The 20,017-nt window shown below is 44.4% G+C and overlaps 1 protein-coding gene across 6 annotated transcripts in view; it reads left to right on the top strand.

Moving 5' to 3' along the window:
- Positions 1-20,017, top strand: part of ADAMTS9 (ADAM metallopeptidase with thrombospondin type 1 motif 9) — a 140,925-nt gene that overhangs the window by 39,107 nt on the left and 81,801 nt on the right. For all 6 annotated transcript variants that reach the window (XM_005297850.4, XM_005297849.4, XM_065550678.1 and 3 more), the window contains 5 exons: positions 3,151-3,296; positions 15,976-16,157; positions 16,247-16,383; positions 17,334-17,451; positions 17,724-17,819. In XM_005297850.4, the coding sequence (XP_005297907.2) occupies positions 3,151-3,296; positions 15,976-16,157; positions 16,247-16,383; positions 17,334-17,451; positions 17,724-17,819 (679 nt within the window). The remainder of the gene's footprint in view (positions 1-3,150; positions 3,297-15,975; positions 16,158-16,246; positions 16,384-17,333; positions 17,452-17,723; positions 17,820-20,017) is intronic.

The raw sequence follows: 20,017 nt of genomic DNA, 5'->3' as shown, positions 1-20,017 counted from the left end.
CACTCCACCTCTTCCCGTCCCCTCCCCTGAGTCTGCCGTGCCCTCACTCCTCCCCGCTGGAGCCTCCTGCATGCCACAAAACAGCTGATTTGGGAGGTGCGGGGAGGGAGCGGGAGGCGCTGATCGGTGGGGCTGCCGGTGGGCGGGAGGCGCTGGGAGTGGGGGGAGGGGCGGCTGATGTATTACTGTGGCTCTTTGGCAATGTATATTGGTAAATTCTGGCTCCTTCTCAGGCTCAGGTTAGCCACCCCTTTTCTAGGTGAATTTGCTGGCTGGAGCTAGCCAGGAGGCCAGATTAAACGGCCAACAATAGTCTGAGAAAAGGGAATGGTCACCTTGCTTCCGCAACCTCATGGGGCTATTTATGGAGATTCATGAGTTACTGTTTGCAACATATTTGTGTAAACTATTAGTATTTCTGGTATTAAACTCTCAATCCAGGTATGATCATTTTTGTTATACATCTGCAGAGTCTTTATTCCTGCAGAATTATTACCTAACAGCCCTGGTCACGGATTGTGCTAGGCACCGCGCAGACCGCGAACAAACAGTGATTTCAACAGGTTTTTACGTCAGGAAAGTGCTCGGATTGTGCCTGAAATGTGATATAAAACTAATCAGCCATTTTTAAAGGGCAAAAAAAATTGCATCATAGTGACTTTGAAGGTACCGACATTCCTTGCTGTCTGAAATATGCAGAGTGTTTTGCACCCAAGCATTCACGGAAAACAGGCTCCATCTTTTAGGATGAAACCTCTTGCTGATCCCTTTATAAATGCCCAAAAAACACGGACCGTCACTTTCTGAGAAGAATTTTGTGCCAGATCCTTGAGTTTCAAGAAGCTGTCGCGATGTCAGAGGAATAGCCGTACATGTTGCAGTGGCGCTGAAAAGTCGATGGAGGGTGTTTGATTTATTTTTGGCCCCAAAGCAATTAAGCACCATTGATTTCCCACGAATAGAGTGACTGCTGAACCAGAATCACATTTAACATTATTGCCAATAAAGTGGATTTTTTTTTTTAAACATTCAAATACTTTAAGCACTCCCAAATAAGAAATGCATCGATCAGGCTATTAGCTTGCAATCCTTCAAACACTTATGAATGTAAATTGTTTTACACAAGTAACTGGGGACTTGTCTACACTTACCAGGGGCTGGACATGTGGCGATCGATGCATCAGCGGTCAATTTAGCAGGTCTAGCGAAGACCTGCTAAATCGACCGCTGATCGCTTTCCGGTCGACTCCTGTCCTCCACCTGAACAAGACATGCAAGGGGAGTCGACGGGAGAGCGTCTCCAGTCGACATCGCATAGCATGGACCCCGCGGTAAGTAGATCTAAGTACGTTGATTTCAGCTATGTTATTCACGTAGCTGAAGTTGTGTAACTTAGATCGATCTCCCCCCGTAGCGTAGACAAGGCCTGGGACTACTTGGTTGCCTAAAGCTACTCATGTACATAAGTGTTTTCAGGATCAGGGCCCTATTTCATCCCACTCTTCTTAGATATTGGAGCCTAGGTGATCTGCAGCCGTTATTCAAAAACCCCTTCAGTACTCCAAGGCAACAGGATGTGCTGCAGACAAACTGGTAGCCTTCGCTTTTGCCTCCTTTCCCATCCCCCCCACTGTAGGCTCTGGAGTGTTGTTTTTAATGTAAAAATAGGATGTAGCAAATAGCCATGTTCATAGATTTTAAGTCCAGAAGGGATCATTATGATCACCTTGTCTCACCCCTTGCATAGCCCGGGCTGTAGAATTTGACCCAGTAGTTTCTGCAGGGGAGCATTTATTGAGCCCAGTACCTTGTGGTTGGATTAGACAGAGAATGTCTTTTGGAAAGACATCCCGCCTCCAATGAACAGCACCAATTGTATGAGGAATGTCTCACTTCCCTGGGTGAGTTATGTCAGTGGTTAATTACCCTCCATGTTAAAAAGCACAATAGGGTCCTGGTCACCGCGTAGGGCTTCTAGAGGCAATGGCGACGCAAAATTCACTAGGGGTGAAATCCTGGCCCCCTTGAAGTGTCACCATGGAATTCAGTGGATTTGACCCTATGTTTCTCAGGCCCTGGCCACACTAGAGAGGGTTTGCCATGCTCCTATATCTCTACCAGCAAACCCTCCTAACCTACAGCTTAGACCAGCAAAAGACGTGCTTTTGCCAGAACCGCTATACCAGTTCCCTGGACAAAATAAGCTGCTCCCACAAACGGCTTTTTTTGCCATATAACTGCATCTGCTCTAGGGCTTTTGCAGCTGCGTGGGTTGGGGGGAGTGATTTTGTTTTTCACACTCGGACCTGACGTCGCTATGCCAACAAAACTTTTACGTGGAAATAGGCCTGGGGGGGAAGTAAAGTGATGTGGAAAAAGTATTCTGGGGGTGGAGAAACCCCACTTGTTTTTATTTGCCGTTTTTATTGCCCTACTTTTCTTATGTTTTCCCTTACCTTTTATTCTGGCAGTTTCTACAGTTCAGGAGATTTTTCTTTCTTTATATTCCTGATCATCTGTCTCTTTTTACTGATGCATTGTGGCTCTCCGCCTGTAGCCAGAAAATCAGATAAGTAGCGTTTTTTTCAAAAGTCGTCACTACGAGTGTTGCTTTACAGTTCAGGAGCAGTAAACAGGGGGTATTTTTTGGCTGGTGTAGCTGTTATCGTTTCTCTATAAATCACTCTTCTGGCCTCTGCAATCTGTCTGGTCTTCACCTTTTAAGGATGCAAAAGTTTTGAACCTGCTGCTTCACCCTAATCTCATGCAGAGCAGTATAATGCTACGTGACCCGCTCTTATTGTTACTGAAGTCAGAAAAGCACGTAAGCACGTGCCTGAAACGAAAGCTAAGCATGTAGTGGTTTCCGGAGTTGGGACATGTGAGTTTCATCCTTGATTTCGGTGAAGGCAGGATCAGACACCGGGATTTTAAGCGCTCTAGCATTTAAAAATGTTTTCCCTAGTGATGAACAGTAAATTAAGGCTGATTTTGTAAAATGTTCCTTTCCTTGTGAATGTAGTTGTTGAGAAAAGGCAGACAAAAGAACATGGGCTGAAAACCGAGGGGAAATTTTGATTGCTATCCTCTACAACGTCAATATTCTGTAACGGAAAAGAATGGTTCTGTGATGCTCTCTTTTGCATACAGCACTGCAAGTATGGCGTGTGTGTCCCCAAGGAGCGAGAGGCGCCGGTAACAGATGGAGCGTGGGGATCGTGGAGTCCCTTTGGAAGCTGTTCAAGAACCTGTGGTGGTGGCATAAAAACTGCTGTTCGAGAATGCAACAGGCCTGAGTGAGTACAATAGCACTGAAAAACCTGCTGGTGTTCTTGATAAACAAATGGCTCGAGCGGTGACGTTGGATTGGGGGCCCAAACTGACCAAAATATTGACTGGGCCACCCAGAGCTAAATATTTGAAGAGAGATGGAGGGCTGCTCAAAAGCATTGGCCTGACTCTGCTCCAAATGACCTTGGAACTCAGAGTTTTAAGATACCAACCAAATGTCCACCTAGCGCTACTGTATGAATCAAGTTCCTTCCACAAACACTTCATTAAGCCCCTTTATGCTTTTACACGTGAGCTGGCACAGACTAGACAAGCTCTATGGAAATCTGTACCCTGTTTTAAAAACTAATAATAATAATAAAAAAGCATTTAAAGATGTTTATCGTAAACATGTCAAGCAAACTCACGTGCCCTTTGAAATCATAGGGAATGTTGCCATTGACTTCAATAGGATCAATACGTGACCTGTAGAATGTTAGCAGCTGGTTTGAAAACAATCCGTTTAACGCAGTGACTGGGCTGGTTTTTGCCTTACTCAGTCACTGTGAGTGTTGAGGAGAGGAAGGGTTCATTTGGGGTGGGCAGAGGTGACTGAGGGCAGGAGAGAGTGTTCTGCTGAGTTGGCTGAAAACAGGACTTTAAAAAGGCAAAGTAAGAGTTGAGTGAGCACTTGAAGGCAGGAATCATTCCACTTTCTTGCCGGTAGTGTCAGAAAGGTTATTGCCAAGGAAATTGGCATTAGCAGTGGATCCGTGTCAGTTTCTGCATTACTCCGCAAAACCTGCTCTCCGCTCTTTGAAGTCTGTGGTAGATGAGTGTTAATTGAGGAAGGGAGGTTTAGACCAGGGACACTGGCATTAGAGTGATACATGGAGATGGCTCCGTTTGCGTGAGCAAATGTCACCGTAAAGGAAAGGCTGAGAGCAAGGGAATTGGACGTCGACAAGTTCGTTAAAATAACGCTGAGCATAATGCCAGAAACACAAGCATCAGAGCGTTCTCACTTCAGACGACCTCCGCCAGTTTTGCAGCAACTGAGCAATGCAGAAACTGGCTGGTTCTTCACAGATCAAATATAATTCCATGTGTGTAAAGGATCACACAAAGTAGTCCTCCAGCCAAACACTCAGACATTCCTGGTGAAATACATTCCTGGTGGTATGGAGCATTAGGCAGCTGGATGGATAGATTCTCTGGTAAGAAGTCTCCTGGACCCCATCAGTGCTACCTCCTTCTGGAATTCAGAAGGTCCATTGTGTGTATTTGTATTTCCTAAGAAACGTTGTAGGCTGGCATTTCCAAAAGCACCTAAGTGAGTTAGGCGACAACGCCCATTGAAAATCTGGGTGCTTAACAACCTAATGCACTTTTGAAAACCCCACCCGGAGTGCGGTCAATTGTGCTTATTTTCCTTGATTTCTTTCAAGAGCATTATAACTGGCATTGTCCTCCCTTTGAACCCACCATGAAGTCTCCACAGAGTTGGGCTTTTTTTGTCTTAGGCTGGCCCACATAGGTTTTACGGTGACTTTGTTTTGCCATTTAAATGTGATGATATGATGTGGGCTGCAAGGACCTACGTTCTCCTCATGAGATTCTGGTGATGTGCAAGTGAGTGAGACAAGTGAATAAAGTTAGAAAGAAAGAACGAACCTCTGCATATCCTCTTCCCCCCCACCCCCTTTTCAAAATGTTCTTTTCTAAAATATCAACTAGTACTAATCTAGCTGAAAAGCAGTTTTATTCCTAAATGTTTTGACTCTGTTATGACCCCTTATGAAAACAACAACAAACAACCCCAGTTTCTGAAGTCTGATCCAAATGACTTTTTATTTGCCCTTGTATATTAAAAAAAGACTTTACATTTTTAAGCAGCGTTTTTTTTTATATGAGCATGCAAGTTTTTTTTATATGAGCACCTTGTGTGCCAATGAAACGGTCTATTAGACTGACGGAGTGAAGATCCTCTCCAATCCAATGTTTAAAATGGAAAAAGCCCACGAACTCTTAACTGGAGTACTGCTACTGCCTCTGTCTATAATATGTTTTGACACCTACATGGTTGAGCACTTTGTAGAACAGTAGGAAGCGGTAAGCCTACGACAGGCAAGCAGACCGTGGTTTGACATGCACTCAGAGGAATGGATTAGCTGACCAGACCAGACCCTTCACCTGGGAAATCCAAACTGGATGGTAAAGCTAAAGCCAACTGCTGCAGCATATCACAAACAGTATCTGCATTGCTGACACATGGTGTCAAAGAAAGGCACAGTTGTAGTAATAGCAGAAGAAAACATAGCTCTTAGATCATCAGCACAGGGAGCCCCGTTTGCAGGAAAGGCTGTTTGGATGTTCGCGTCATCCTTGTCTGTGGTTCTAGTCCGATCTGCATTTCTGGTATGTCACAAGAGTGGCAACGTGTGTTGAAAACTGGCTGAGTTTGACATGCAAGCATATCTACAAATAAATGTTTCGAACCGCTTAACTGCTGAGCTGCTGGCAATACAGTTAGCTGGTAAGAGAGCTACAGATTAAAATACTTCTGAGCCTTTCCCCGTTGAAATATGTTCTGTCCTTTTTCGGAAAAGGGCTGGTCAGATCTGTCACAGCCAGGTTTTAAAATGTGGCCTCTGTTGGTGTGCGTGCCATCTCCTCCCAAATGTCTGGGCGGTCTCACCTGAGTACAAAAACTCCACTTCACACACCTGCACAAACCCCATCATTTGCCTGCACAAGTGATTGGGCACACAGAGTTTTGGGCATTGAACTGCATGCAGGTGGAGACCGAGTTCATACCCAATGGGAAGACCCGGCCCTCGTGGGATGCATGGAAAATGGAAGTCTAGCCCTAGAGTGAAATATTTGGTCAGGAAGATGATGTGCGGGCAACACTTGGCTTGAAACATGCAACACTAAAATAATCAATCCCGTTAGAGCAAAACATTGTGGGTGTTTCTGTATATTGCCTCTGTTTGTGTGCCCATTCGCAAATGCAATGACCTGGATGCATAGAATAGAATTTGCATGCTCAGAACCCCTTTTGTGTATGCACCATCAAGTGTTCCACTTGTAAATGATGTCACTTGTGCCCACAACATAAGTGCACATGCATAAGTGGACTTTGTATAATAACTCGGGATAGTGGGGTTGTGTCCAGCTCTCCTGAAGCAGAACACAATCACTCTGATGCCTTGAGAGGTACGTGTGAAAAATAATAAAACTTAATATTTACATAGGGTGCATTATATAGTCAAAACAAGTCAATGTGGAAGCACGGATGAGAACCCAGGTCTGTCTCCTAGTTTGATTTGATAGGCCACATACTGAAATGGAAGGATCTTTGAATCTCTAGCAGGGATTTAGCTGTGCGTGGGTGTGAGTGTGTGGCGCAAGGTGGGAAGGGGGATATTGCTAGACTGGAGAAACAGTCCACAACAGAAGTTACCTGCTAGTACAGATGCTTCAGAAATGGTAGAGTTATGCATAGAATGAGCAGGTTTGTATGCATGAATTACTTCATTTCCCATCATTTGCCACTTGATGGCTGTCCATAAAAAGTATTTGACCATGCTGGTTGAGAATGGCTAATGCGCCAGTATTTCTTCATGACACTAAAAATGTCACATGTTATTGGTGAAAATCAGTGTCTGAAAATATTTTATATGAAGCTGATTTCTTTTTCAGGGTCAGCCATCTCAGTTTTACCCGGCTCTGTGAAAGTTTTTCAAGTGTGTCTCAAAAATTATCAAAGTGGTTTGGGGCTAGTTTGGGGGGGGGGGGGGGGAAATCAATGTAAGTGTGTTTAAGCCTCAAATACTAGCAGAAGGGAAAATTAATAGCAAAGTTATGAAGCTGACAGCCAGATCATGGCAAGTTTTAGCATTCTTTGTTTTATGGTAGGTTCTTGTATGCAGTATATTATCTCTAATCTCAAATATCATGTCTGGAAAATGTAATTGCATAGAGGTCTAATTGTACGGGGGCTGGTGTTGAAGTGGTTAGTATTATATATGACAAGAATCCTGCATGTTCTTGTTTACTACCTTAATATGAAAAATACATCTTCTGTTAATGATATCTGTTTATAATGGGAGCATTCTGCTTTAGTGTCATAGTTGCAATGTATTTCTCTCTTTAAAATATAAGCCTGTAGAGGTTTGCATAATTTAAGGCCATCATGAAATTGTAGTACTGCTTTTTGCAATGTAAATGGAAAATATTTTCAAACTGAAACTAATTCTTGTGTCATAAGAATCCTGTGAAACCTACAATGGATTATTTTTGATTTAAGAAGATCTGTAATGTTCACCTAAGAATGAAAATTCTCGGCGCTAATAATGAAACTGTTGTTCTGATCTATGTTCTCATGCAAGCACTCAACCTCAAGTGTTACTGTTTGAAGGTTGGAAGCAAATTAGACATGCTGCTGGGTTTACTGCAGGTCAGCACAAAAACATTGATATTTGGTATGCTTGTAAAATCATGACGGTTCAAGCTGAAATTCCTGACAGTTATTTTAAATTAAAATATTTTTGACTAAAAATGACCTCAAAAATGGGTAATTCCGAAGATGTTGACCTGTTCTAGTTCAAATTCATGTTCCCAGATGACGTTCAGTGGAGTTGCCTGGGTTTGTGTTGGAGTTTGTTGTAGCATGTTGGATTGCTCAGATGACCAAATGCCTCTTGTGCATGGTGGTTACGTGTTTACAATAACTAGAGCTCCGCTTTTATTTCCTGGTTTAAGATCAATAGGTCCAATCCTATATGGGTCTAAATTTTGGTAACTCCATTGATGTCATTAGTAGAGGATCTGTCCCAGTTCTGAGTGCCTCCTATTTCTCTTTCCAAAGAATTCCGCTGTAAGATGGTTAATATGTCCCCGTCTAGCTACTTGCATTGAGGGCTAGGTTCTCACTTAGACTTTATGCCTGCATAAGTGAGTAAGGGACTCCTCCTGAGGCATCTACATGGGAGTACGCGCGACTGCTCATCTGCTCACTTCCTACCCGGAGCAGGGATACAGAACTGTTGGACCCATAATTAGCTGAGCCAGCGTGGGAGTGGGAAGTGAGAAAATGTCACTGATGCTCATAGCCAGCAGTAGATTACAACTCCTTGGAAACAGGGCAGACAAGCAGCGGCAGCTCCAGGCACCAGCGCTCCAAACGCGTGCCTGGGGCGGCAAGCCGCGGGGGGCGCCCTGCCGGTCCCTGCGAGGGCGGCAGTCAGGCAGCCTTCGGCAGCATGCCTGCGGGAGGTTCGCCGGTCCCGCGGATTCGGCGACAATTCAGCGGCGGGTATGCCGAAGCCACGGGACTGGCGGACCTCCCGCAGGCAAGCCGCCGAAGGCAGCCTGCCTGCCATGCTTGGGGCGGCAAAAAAGCTAGAGCCGCCCTTGCAGAGAAGATAGACAAGCCCGGAAACACATTTCTGAGGAACTAAGTGTACTGCTTTAGCTAAAGGGTTGTTTTTTAAATCGATTTGCTTATCCCAGTGCAAAAAGCTGGGTGAGCACTATATTACATTGATGTAAATTACAGTTCTATTGGTTTGAGCTTCAGGTGATTAAGAACAGGGTTAAGCCAAACCAAAATAAGCCAACTTTAACCTGAACTAAGAGCTTCTGCAGTGTGTTTTTCACTGGCTTAAATAAATGGCCAAGTAGCCAAGGCCGCAGAGTCATAAGACTGCTCTTGGAGTGGGTAGAACTTATGCATCACCCTTTGCAGAGAATTGTGCCGAAAGCCAGAATCTAGTCCTCTCTGTCTAGAGAAGAATTAAGCGATCTATATTACAACCACCTTCATTTCACTGAGGAGAGGAAATCACTGACAGGCAAAGTGGTGCCTTTTTAGCTACTGATGCATTGTATTTCTTTTGTGGTCATTGGTTGAGATGAAATGCCTGCCTGCCCAGTCTATCTAAAAATACACCATACATGTGTTAACAATGGTATGTAGAGATGGGTAGAACTACCCATAATCTCTTCTTCAGTGACCCAGGATAGGGAATGGAGTATCTGATATGTGTGATATGCTGATCAATATTGTCTCATTTTTCCCTTCTACTTCCTGTCAGCCTGTCTATAGCCATGTGTTTGTTGTCTCTTGTCTAATCCTTAGATTGGGGTGGGCATTGTCTTTGTTCTTCTGTGTATCTACAGCACCAAGCACAGTAGAGTCCTGGTCCATGCCTTGGACTCCTAGGCACTCCAGTAATACAAATAAATAATAATAATGCTCTGTTATTGACTCATCTTAAAAGGGAGCGTGAAAGTGAGTAATAAGTAGTAGCGAGGCAGTGTTGACTGGGAGGCATTGGATTTGGAGGCAGGCGACCTGGTTTCCATTTCTGCTCTGCCAGTGACCTGCTAAGAAAGGGCATTTGCCTTTCTGTGCCTCAGTTTCCCTCTCTGTATAATAGATATTACTGGCGCCGCCTCCACTGATGAAGTATTTTGAGATCTGCAGAAGGAAAACACTATATGCGAGCTAAATATTATTGCTATAAATGCGGGAAGATGTATTTTTGGTGGTAGGCTGTGTGTTGTCATGCTAGTCATTGAAGATCTTCTGACATTTGCACAATTTATTTTTGTTTCACTTTCTTGTATTGTGGCTCATTAGGGAAATCGCAGAATGTATTTGAATTTGGAAAGTTTCCCTTGCAATTTGTCTTGTTCATAGGCCTACTGACTGGGAAGCAGATCTACTGTCGTTTTAGGGGGAGGGTTTTTTTGAGGCATAAATGGAAGTTTGACTGTAAACTGGAGATTGGTGCCTATCTCCCATTTTCAGTTTTACAAATCTTCCCCTGAGATTGTGTCACACTGCCCTCTGCAGGAGAGAACATTTCAGCCCCATCCACCATTTATCTATGTGGAATGTTCTTGCCCTCTTATGGGCTGGCCTAAAAAGAGTGTATTAAATGCAAAGAGTTGAGTTAATGGAGAGTGGTGGTTGATATTTTCCATGCCCAAAAGTTATGAGGAAAGTTAACTCTGTGTGCGCATGTACTGTTTTGCATCACTTTTGGCTTATGAATACTATTTTTCATGAGTCACCTAAACTGGCTCCTCCCAGATTTAATTTAAAGTGTCGTATCATTCCTTCAGTAACACCAGGAAATAAAGGAGAGCTGCAGTTACATTTGATTGTGTTATCAACCAAATAAACCCACACTGGAATGTGTGATCTGGCAGTTCTACTCTTAATTTTTCACCTTTTGGAGCTTTAATTTTAAATGGCAGCTGTAGACGGTGGCTAGAACAAACTGCAGGCGGATTAGCCACTGGACCAACAGGGCCCGTGTCCGGGGGCCCTGAAAAATGGGCACCCCCGCAGCTGACCTGCTCTACCCGTGGCACTCCTGGCGAGGAGCAGGATCCGGGCACAGGGGCTTGTCCAGCTCCACCCACCCAGCACTACTGCCAGGGAGCAGGGGAAGCCCCCGAGCCCCGACCTTGCTCCCCGATAGGAGTGTGGGAGGAGGCAGAGGTGGGACTGCAGGCAGAAGGAGTGGGGAGGGGCCCCCACTTGCTCTGGTCCAGGGCCCCACAAAAGCATCATCTGCCAATGGGCTCTTTCCAGTGTCACGTTACTTTGTTGTTTATTTGTATCATCCTCGTGCCCAGGAGTCCCACGCATGCACCAAGACCCCATGTTGTGCAAACACAGAGCAAGAAGGTCCCTGCCCCAAAGAGCTTCCAGTTTTAAATGTAAGACAAGTGACAACAAGTGGGTAGAACGGACAGATGGGGAGCACAAGGAGATGGCAAGAAATACTGGTCAGCATTGTTCTGGTTAAAAGATTGTAATTGGTTAAAACTGGATCAGTAACGGGTTAAAAGATAGGAAACAAAGGGTAGGAATAAATGGTCAGTTTTCAGAATGGAAAGAGGTAAATACAGGAACTCCTCACTTAACGTTGCAGTTATGTTCCTGAAAAATGTGACTTTAAGCAAAACGACATTAAGCAAATCCAATTTCCTCATAAGAATTAATGTAAATGAGGGGGTTAGGTTCCAGGGACATTTTTTTCATTACACAAGAGACTATATTTTACACACACACACACACACACACACACACACACACACACACACACACACACACACACACAGAGTTTTAAACAAACCATTTAATACTGGTACACAGTGATGATGATTGTGAAGCTTGGTTGAGGTGGTGGAATAGGAGAGTGGGCTATTTCCCAGGAATGCCTTACTGCTAAATGATGAACTAGCAACTGGCTGAGCCAGGGCCAGCTCCAGGCACCAGCAAACCAAGTAAGTGCTTGCGGCAGCACATTTTTGCTCCGGCAGTTGCATTCTTGGAGCTTTTTTTTTTTTTTTTTTTTTGCTTGGGGCAGCAAAAAACATAGAGCCATACCTGAGCTGAGCCCTCAAGGGTTAACTCTCTCACTCTGCTAGGCAGCAGGAAAGGAGGGAGGGCAGACAGAGACACACACCCTGTGTGTATGTGTGTGTGAGAGAGAGATGCGCATTTCCCCTTTAAGTACGAAGAGTGGGGTTAGAAGTACACTGCCTTGTTAATTAGGTCAGCAAGCTGAGACTAGACCGCAGCTGCCGCTGCCTGGAAGCTCCCTCTGTCCTGTGTTCCCCTTGCTCTATGGAAGATGGGGTAAACGGGGTGCAGGGGGAGGGAGAGACACCCTGACATTAGCCCTCCTCTTCCCCCCCCCTCCCCCGCACAGCAAGCAGGAGTCTCTGGGAGCAGCTCCAAGGCAGAGGGCAGGAGCAGCACATGGCAGTGGGGGGAGGGGCACAGCTGAACTGCAGACAGCTGCTGCACAGGGAATTTAGGGGAGCGGGGAGCTTATAAGGGGAGCTGATGGGGGGCTGCCGGTCCACCCTTGTTCCAAGCCCCCACCAGCTAGCTGCAACGGGCTGCTCTTCCTGCAAGCAGGGGACAAAGCAGACGGCTGCCAAACGACCTTAGAAGGGAGCATTGCACAACTTTAAACGAGCATGTTCCCTAATTGATCAGCAACTTAACATCCAAACAACGTTAACCAGGACGACTTTAAGTGAGGAGTTACTGTAGTGGTGTCCCCCAGGGTCTGTACTGGGACCAGTGCTGTTCAACATATTAATACATGATCTGGAAAAAGGGGTAAACAGTGAGGTGGCAAAATTTGCAAATGATACAAAAGTACTCAAGATAGTTAAGTCCAAAGCAGACTGTGAAGAGTTACAAAGGGAACTTACAAAACTGGGTGACTGGGCAACAAAATGGCAGGTGAAATTCAATGTTAATAAATGCAAAGTAGTGCACATTGGAAAACATAATCCCAACTATACATGTAAAATGATGGGGTCTATATTAGCTGTTATCAATGAAGAGATCTTGGAGCCATTGTGGAGAGTTCTCTGAAAACATCCACTCAATGTGTAGCAGCAGTCAAAAAAGCCAACAGAATGTTGGGAATCATTAAAAAAGGGATAGGTAATAGGACAGAAAATATTATATTGCCCTTATACAAGTCCCTGGTATGCCCACATCTTGAATGCTGCATGCAGATCTGGTCGCCCCATCTCAAAAAAGATATATTGGAGTTGGAAAAGGTATAGAAAAGGGCAACAAAAATGATTAGGGGTATGGAACAGCTTCTGTATGAAGAGAGATTAATTAAGGAACTTTTCAGCTTGGAAAAAAGATGACAGGCATGGGGGGGGGAAGATATGATAGAGATCTATAAAATCACTGGTATGGAGAACGTAAATAAGGAAGTGTTATTTACTCCCTCTCATAACACAAGAACTAGGAGTCACTAAATGAAGTTAATAGGCAACAGGTTTAAAACAAATGAATGTAATTATTTCTTCAAACAACGCACAGTCAACCTGTGGAACTCTTTGCCAGAGAATGTTGTGAAGGCCAAGACTATAACAGGGTTCAAAAAAGAACTAGATAAGTTCCTGGAGGATAGGTCTACCAATGGCTATTAGCCAGGATGGGCAGGAATGGTGTCCCTAGCCTTTGTTTGCCAGAGGCTGGGAATGGGCGACAGGGGATGGATCACTTGATGATTACCTGTTCTGTTCATTCCGTCTGAAGCACCTGGCATTGGCCACTGTCAGAAGACAGGATACTGGGCTAGATGGACCTTTGATCTGACCCAGTATGGCTGTTCTTATGGCCTATCCATTGTCAAGTTTTCTATAGGCATCACAGAGTTTTAAGAGGGATTTGAGGAAGAACACTGCAAGGGGGCAGCATAAAAGAAAACCTGAAGGTGCTTGTTTGAAAATTTAACAAGCAGGTGATCAGGACCAGTTCTAGGAGTGGGCTAGCAGGATGATTGCCCTGGGGGCCAACTTCTAGAGGGTACTGTATAGTTGTGCTAGCCATTATCCTGCCGACGATGAAGGGTAGCAGTTGTAAAAGTTTTGGTTTTTTTTAAACTGGACGATTGCATGTTCTATAAGGTGTGTCGCATCCTTTCTCGTGCTCAGTCCTCAAAAGTGGCCAGATGGAATTTTACCAGAGTTTCTGGAACCATTATCCTTTGAGCTGCTATAAACTTCATCCCAAAGGGGACTTCCTAGGTCTGAAAATGAGTTCCTGTCCTGAAAGTGCTTTCTGATCAGTACCTCTGTCACAATAGGAGCGCTCATTCTCTCATTACTATGACAGTTACTGGTTCATATAGAAGAGACTGATGGTTTTGGGATGGCAGGTTATGAGTAGAGCTGGTCAAAAGCTGTTTTCCGGAATGATTTCCTGATAGGAAGTGCCCTTTCTGTGGGGAAAATTTCAGTTTTGCAGGGAAAAAAAGATTTTTTTTTTCCCATCAGCAAAGTCAAAATGACAGCTGCCCACCTGGAAGGCTCTTGTCAATTTCACTTTCTGCCATTGAAATTGACAAGAGGAGCCTAGACTTTCACCTATGTGAAGAAGCTGTTACTTGGCTGTGCAAGGTAAACGTTGTGGTTGGTGTTTTAGTTTCTCGCTATCAGAATCAATTAGGGCTCCTAGGCTCTCCAGTAATTCAAACAATAGTTGTCACAGCAAGGTGCTCTGGGCCACCTATGGTTCAAGTTCCTACGGTGATGAGGTCCCTGTATGTCTCTCTAGGGATCGTCCCATCTTTATGTGTAGATTCTCAGAACATAACATTTAAAATGACTGCAGTCGAGGGGGAATTCATTCCTCCTGGGAATCTCTTTCTCTCTGCCCACTCTCCCCAGCATAATCTGTGCTCCTCAGAAGAGGGTGGAGTCTGCCATGCTAATGAGGTGATTCCCTTAAAGATATATACACACACTGATTCATTAGCTAGTCTGCTTGCGGTAGCCTGCTAAAAATAGCAGTATGGCCGTGACTGCATGGGTGGTGGCTTGGGCTAGGTGCCCAAGTACAATCTCTCCTGACCCCCTGAGCTGCCACCCATGAAGTCTTCTGCCAAGCACCCTCTCAACTGCTGTATAGAAACAAACTGACCCTAGACTTTGCTTGGTTGTTTTTTTGGGTCTTTGAGGAATGTTAAGCATCTCACCCTGACTCCCTCGCCGTTCCCAGGTTTCATTTGTAACCAGAAGTAGGTGAATGGAAATCTCACCAGAGAGCATTGTTTCACTAGATTTTCAGTCCAAAGTAGTTCTGAACTTGTTTGAGGTTTCCCCTTTGCAGCTCCATAGTCAGGCCTGCATTCAGCCCACTTTGAGCTGTGCCCTATTGTGTATCCAGATCTATCTGCCTTTCAGGTATCCCACTAGCCTGCTGAGAAGTGGCAAATTATCAGGGCTTTGTTGTGAGGAACTGTAGGGTGCAGCTCACTCTACCTCACTCCTCCTTCCCCCGCCCACATCTTTATTTTCCCTTGTCTTTGTTCTTATTTCCTAACCCCTTCCACTTACTGCTGGCGGTATTTAGCTGTATTTGAGATCGTTTTTAAAGAAATGCAAGAACAACATATAGGCTCTTCATCAGTAACAGAAGAAGTGTTGTAAATAATAAATGTCTTGAACTAGTTAGAGGAATGTGATTGTGGGACCGGTGGCTGGTAGCATAGAACGTCATCCAAGGCTCACTGAAGTCAGTGGAAAAACTCCCATTTGCATCAGTGGGCTTTGAATCAGGCCCATCATGCGCAAGTATCGGAGTTCTTCCCCTACCCCCGTGTGTGCAGAACAGCTGTCGTTGTGTAATAAGGTGGAGGGTGGCAGCAGAGACCAAAGTCATCTTCCCTTTGGAAGACTGGGGAAAGCTTGTGGAAGGCTGCAGGCTCTGGTTGCTGTGTTATGGAATCTCTGAATAAAAGAACAACGTAACTGTTAAATACAAGCGCTCCACATCATAATAAGAACACCGCCACCTGTTACCAGGCCTGGGGTTCAAACCCAGGAAGAGTAACATACGTGCAATCCAGGCAGCATACCCTGTCCCTGGGAAAGGAAAATAGGTACCACTCTAACCACTTTCCTGGTTGCTGCAGGAAGGACCTTGATGGGTTTCATAGCCTCTAGTCTCATTTGGAAGAGCATCTTTCATGAGATGGGAGAGCGACGTTGAGAGGCTCGGAGGATGAAAAGTACCAAAAGTTGATATATTAGAGGGAGAGAGGTTGAACTCAAATAGAGGCTCAATTGATACGTTGCATCTTAGGCTTGTGGTTCATCATTGCATCTTAGAACTAAAGTGATTTTTTTTTTCTCCAGGCCCAAGAATGGTGGGAAATATTGCGTGGGTCGTCGAATGAAATTTAAATCCTGCAACACTGAACCATGCTCTAAACTAAAGAAAGACTTCCGAGATGAGCAGTGCGCTGACTTTGATGGGAAGCATTTTAACATTAACGGTCTACCTCCTAATGTGCGTTGGGTTCCTAAATACAGTGGAAGTGAGTATGTCAGGAAATGAACGTCCGCCTCTTTGCAATGGCTGCATAAGGGAATAGAATTAAAATAACGTGACCTTCTGCTTTTCCAGTTTTAATGAAAGATCGGTGCAAGTTGTTCTGTAGGGTAGCAGGAAACACAGCCTACTATCAGCTCAGGGACCGAGTTGTTGATGGCACCCCTTGTGGCCCAGACACAAATGACATCTGTGTGCAAGGACTTTGTCGGGTAAATATTTCCTTCTGCTGTTTAACTAGGTTGTTTTCTTGTTTTTATTGAAAAGATCAGTTCTCGATCCCGCTTCCACATTCTGGCCTTCATGGGTACTAGTGTGGATTCTTCCCGAGGCAAATCAAAGAAGCCCTGCTCTCGTGGTCGTGTGTCTTGTGATTGGTAAATCCCGCTCTACTTGTGTGCCTTGAGCCCTCTGAAAATTCCAGAGACCTCAGCAACTACTTTGGCACCTTAATAAGTGACCAGATTTTCAAAAGAGCTCAACACTGAGCTCTTTGAAAATCTGTCCATAAGTGTTGCAGTTTCTGGGTGCTGAGCACTCTTGAAATCTCAGCCCAATTTTGAGTGGGGAGGACATGAAAAATCTAGCCCTGGGCTCTTCTGAAAGTCTGACCGTGCCGGAATTTATTTCCCCTCTTCACAATTATTTTAATGCTCTTCTCCTCCATCTGAGTGACTCCAGAGTGACTCCCCAAACTGAGGTTCCCTTGTACACACGCCAGTCTCTAAACTGGATAACATTGCCATCTTTTTCTTCTTCTACCAGTGGCACAGTAGCAGGCACAAGTACACAAATCCCTTGATGTTAAGCCTTGTTTGGGAGTGAGGGGCACCAGCATCCACTGCTACCCACTGTTAATAATAGTGAAGTAGGATACAATAAACTGACTGTTATGGAAAGAAATGCCAAATTGTTGTGATGTTGCAGTGTGCAAATTCCGAGTTTGATTATAACGAGTCCCTGCTTTTTGGAGACCCCCTGATTAAAAACAGCTTCAGTGTAAGATGGTTACACTGTAAATTAACTAAACATGTGGAAAAGGGGGGAAAATAGTTTGGCGGTGGTCTTTGTACACAGATGATTAGTCTGATTTAATTAGGAGATTTGTAAGTTCTGTCTTATTTAATATTTGTTCAATAGTTTTTAACTTTTTCTCTTAAAGCAAGCTGGCTGTGATCACGTGCTAAATTCCAAGGCAAGAAGAGACAAATGTGGTGTTTGTGGTGGCGATAATTCTTCATGCAAAACTGTTGCAGGCACATTTAATACAGTGCATTATGGTAAGACTCTGTCACCAGAAAACTTTATAGAGAAAAATGCAAACCTATTAAAGCATTAACTACCTACAGTCTACGAAAACGCTCATGTAAGCTGTAAAATCCCTCTGACTGTGGTATATTCTGTTCTGTAGCTATTTCTGCTACCCTGACAGGAAAAATTTGGTTTGTGTAATGCCTGATCATTTAAAATGTTTAAAGATTTTTCCCTCCTCCCATAAAAAAATAAATGGAATGGCTGAGGAATAGTCTTGACCTTCTGCTCAATCTTTTAGGCTATAACACCGTGGTACGCATACCCGCTGGTGCTACAAATATTGATGTGCGGCAGCACAGTTACTCAGGGAAACCAGAAGATGATAACTACCTTGGTAAGTTTAATGCCCATTAGAATGTAGAGACACATGCTAGTTATACGGCCCTTTCTCAGGTAAGGAATATTTAGATTTCACTGTCAAGAATATGTACAGTATATCTTCCATATGGACTAGCCTTAATTTTGCTTCATCTGTCTATATAAGGTCTTCATTGCTGTAGTACATGAGAAGCTAACAAATTTTAATTATTTTATCTTTACAATGCCCCTGTGAGATCAGGAAGTAGTAGTATTCCCATTCCACAGGTAGGAAGTAAGTGAGATTAAGTAATTTGCCCAAGGTCACTCAGGAAGTCTGTGACACAGCTGGGAACTGAGCTCTGATTTCCGGAGTCCCAGAGCAGGTACACAGATCCCTTCATAAGCTACATTTGCTGGAGTATAAAGACAGAGACATTTACAAGGTTTTAATGGAAATTCTATGCATATTTTTAGGTAATGTAGCCAAAATATATATTATTTACTATTCCACTGGGAGATAACAGGCCTGATCCTCATTTATACAACTTCCCCTTTACCTCTGCCAGAGCAGTGTAAACAAGAATCCGGTCCCAAGCATCTGGCTTTTATTTAAACCGATATGTTATAATGGTAACTCAACCTTTAGCTATTGCACACACACGACAGCAACATTCTGACCCCCTAGTTCACACTAGGAGCAGTAACTTGCTCCTAAAATAGTACGGCTTGGTGAGGACAGCAAGGATGGCAGAATCCACCGCTACAGAAATTCACCTCTGGGTGAATTTGATACCTGGGCAGATGCCCAGTAAGGCCTGTCTTCGACTTCAGTCCTGTTGTCTCCCCCGAGTAGGGTTCGTGCTGGCCCTTTGCACAGCTGTGAATTTCATCCTGAGAGGGGTGAAATCCTGGCCACATTGAAGTCCAGGAAGTTTTGCCCCTGATTTGCAGAGTGTTCGTACCGTGGCTCTGTTTCTCTTCCTTTGCACACATCCTTTGTTTGGGTTGGTCAGCAGCACTGTGGATCATTCGCATGTATCTAGATCCCTGTTTGGACAATAGGCGTCATCTTGTTTTCGAAAGGCGAAAACAGCTTGTCAAAACAGGCTGGTGTTGTTGTTAGGTTGTTTTTTATTTTAATAGATTTTTTAAAATACCTGAATACGTATGTGTGTGTTGGCTTCAATGATTAGTGTTATTTTAAATGTTGTCTTCACTTGGGGTGAAATTCATCCCCGTGCAGAGGGCTGGCATGTAACCCCTGCAGCGCTTACGTTCCACTTAAGCCCTCAAAGTAGGACATAAATGATGGATGGGCCTTGTGTATAGAAGTTAACTTCACCTATGGGTGGTTGTTGTTTTTTTTTGTAGTATCACTACTTAGGCCTCGATTTACTATGGGGGAGATTGTCCCTTATCCTAACCCAGATGCTCAAGGGAAGAGTGGGGTGTAAGGAACACCCCCAGCATGGCACAACGCCAGGAGTGGGGAGAGACAGTAGAGGCTCTGTGCCCCATAAGTGAGTGGGCGGAGCCACCCTTTCTCTAGAAGTGAGTGGGCGGAGCCATGCCAAGCAGAGCTGGCCAGGCCTGAAGTGGGAAGTGAGCTAAAGGCAAGAGGAGACTCAGGGAGAGGTGGTGACGTTCTGAGTCCAGGAGGCCCCAGAGGGCTCAAGCTAGCCTGATATGCTAAAGAAAATCAATGGCCTGATGGTGTTCTGCATGGTTTAAGATGTAGAAAATATTTCCTTTGCAGTCATTAGAGAATCTTGCCAATGAGAATACAGTTCAGGGAAAGGAAATACAAAATCAGGTGACTGGTCTGGGCCCTGCTCCTGACAGTTGATCCATGCATGTGGATGCCTGTGCCCGAAGGGTCCAGCTATATGGATTTGATTCCAGGATTGGGGCCATTCAAGGTATTTTGCCCTTATATACATATTGCCATTAATTTGTGGCTACGTCATTTATGAATGTATGTTTACAAGTGTCTAATTAAGCAAAACTGGATGGATATGCAAGCTTTGTTACCAAGAGAACCGTAAAACTTTCCAAACACTTTCTGTCTTTCTCCAGAGTCCTCCCTATTCTTCTCTTTTCCTCTTTCCTAGAAAAATAATCTTCCATGTATATAGTTCCCTGCTGTGTATTCAGAACAGTCTACCCCGGCCAGGCCCCTGCGCCCGGAATAACCTCTCAGTTCTTTCTGAAGGGCCTTAATCTTCTTGAGAA

Source organism: Chrysemys picta, chromosome 7 (assembly GCF_011386835.1).
Source record: "Chrysemys picta bellii isolate R12L10 chromosome 7, ASM1138683v2, whole genome shotgun sequence".
NCBI lineage: Eukaryota > Metazoa > Chordata > Testudines > Emydidae > Chrysemys > Chrysemys picta.
This window is presented reverse-complemented; position numbering and strand designations above follow the sequence as displayed.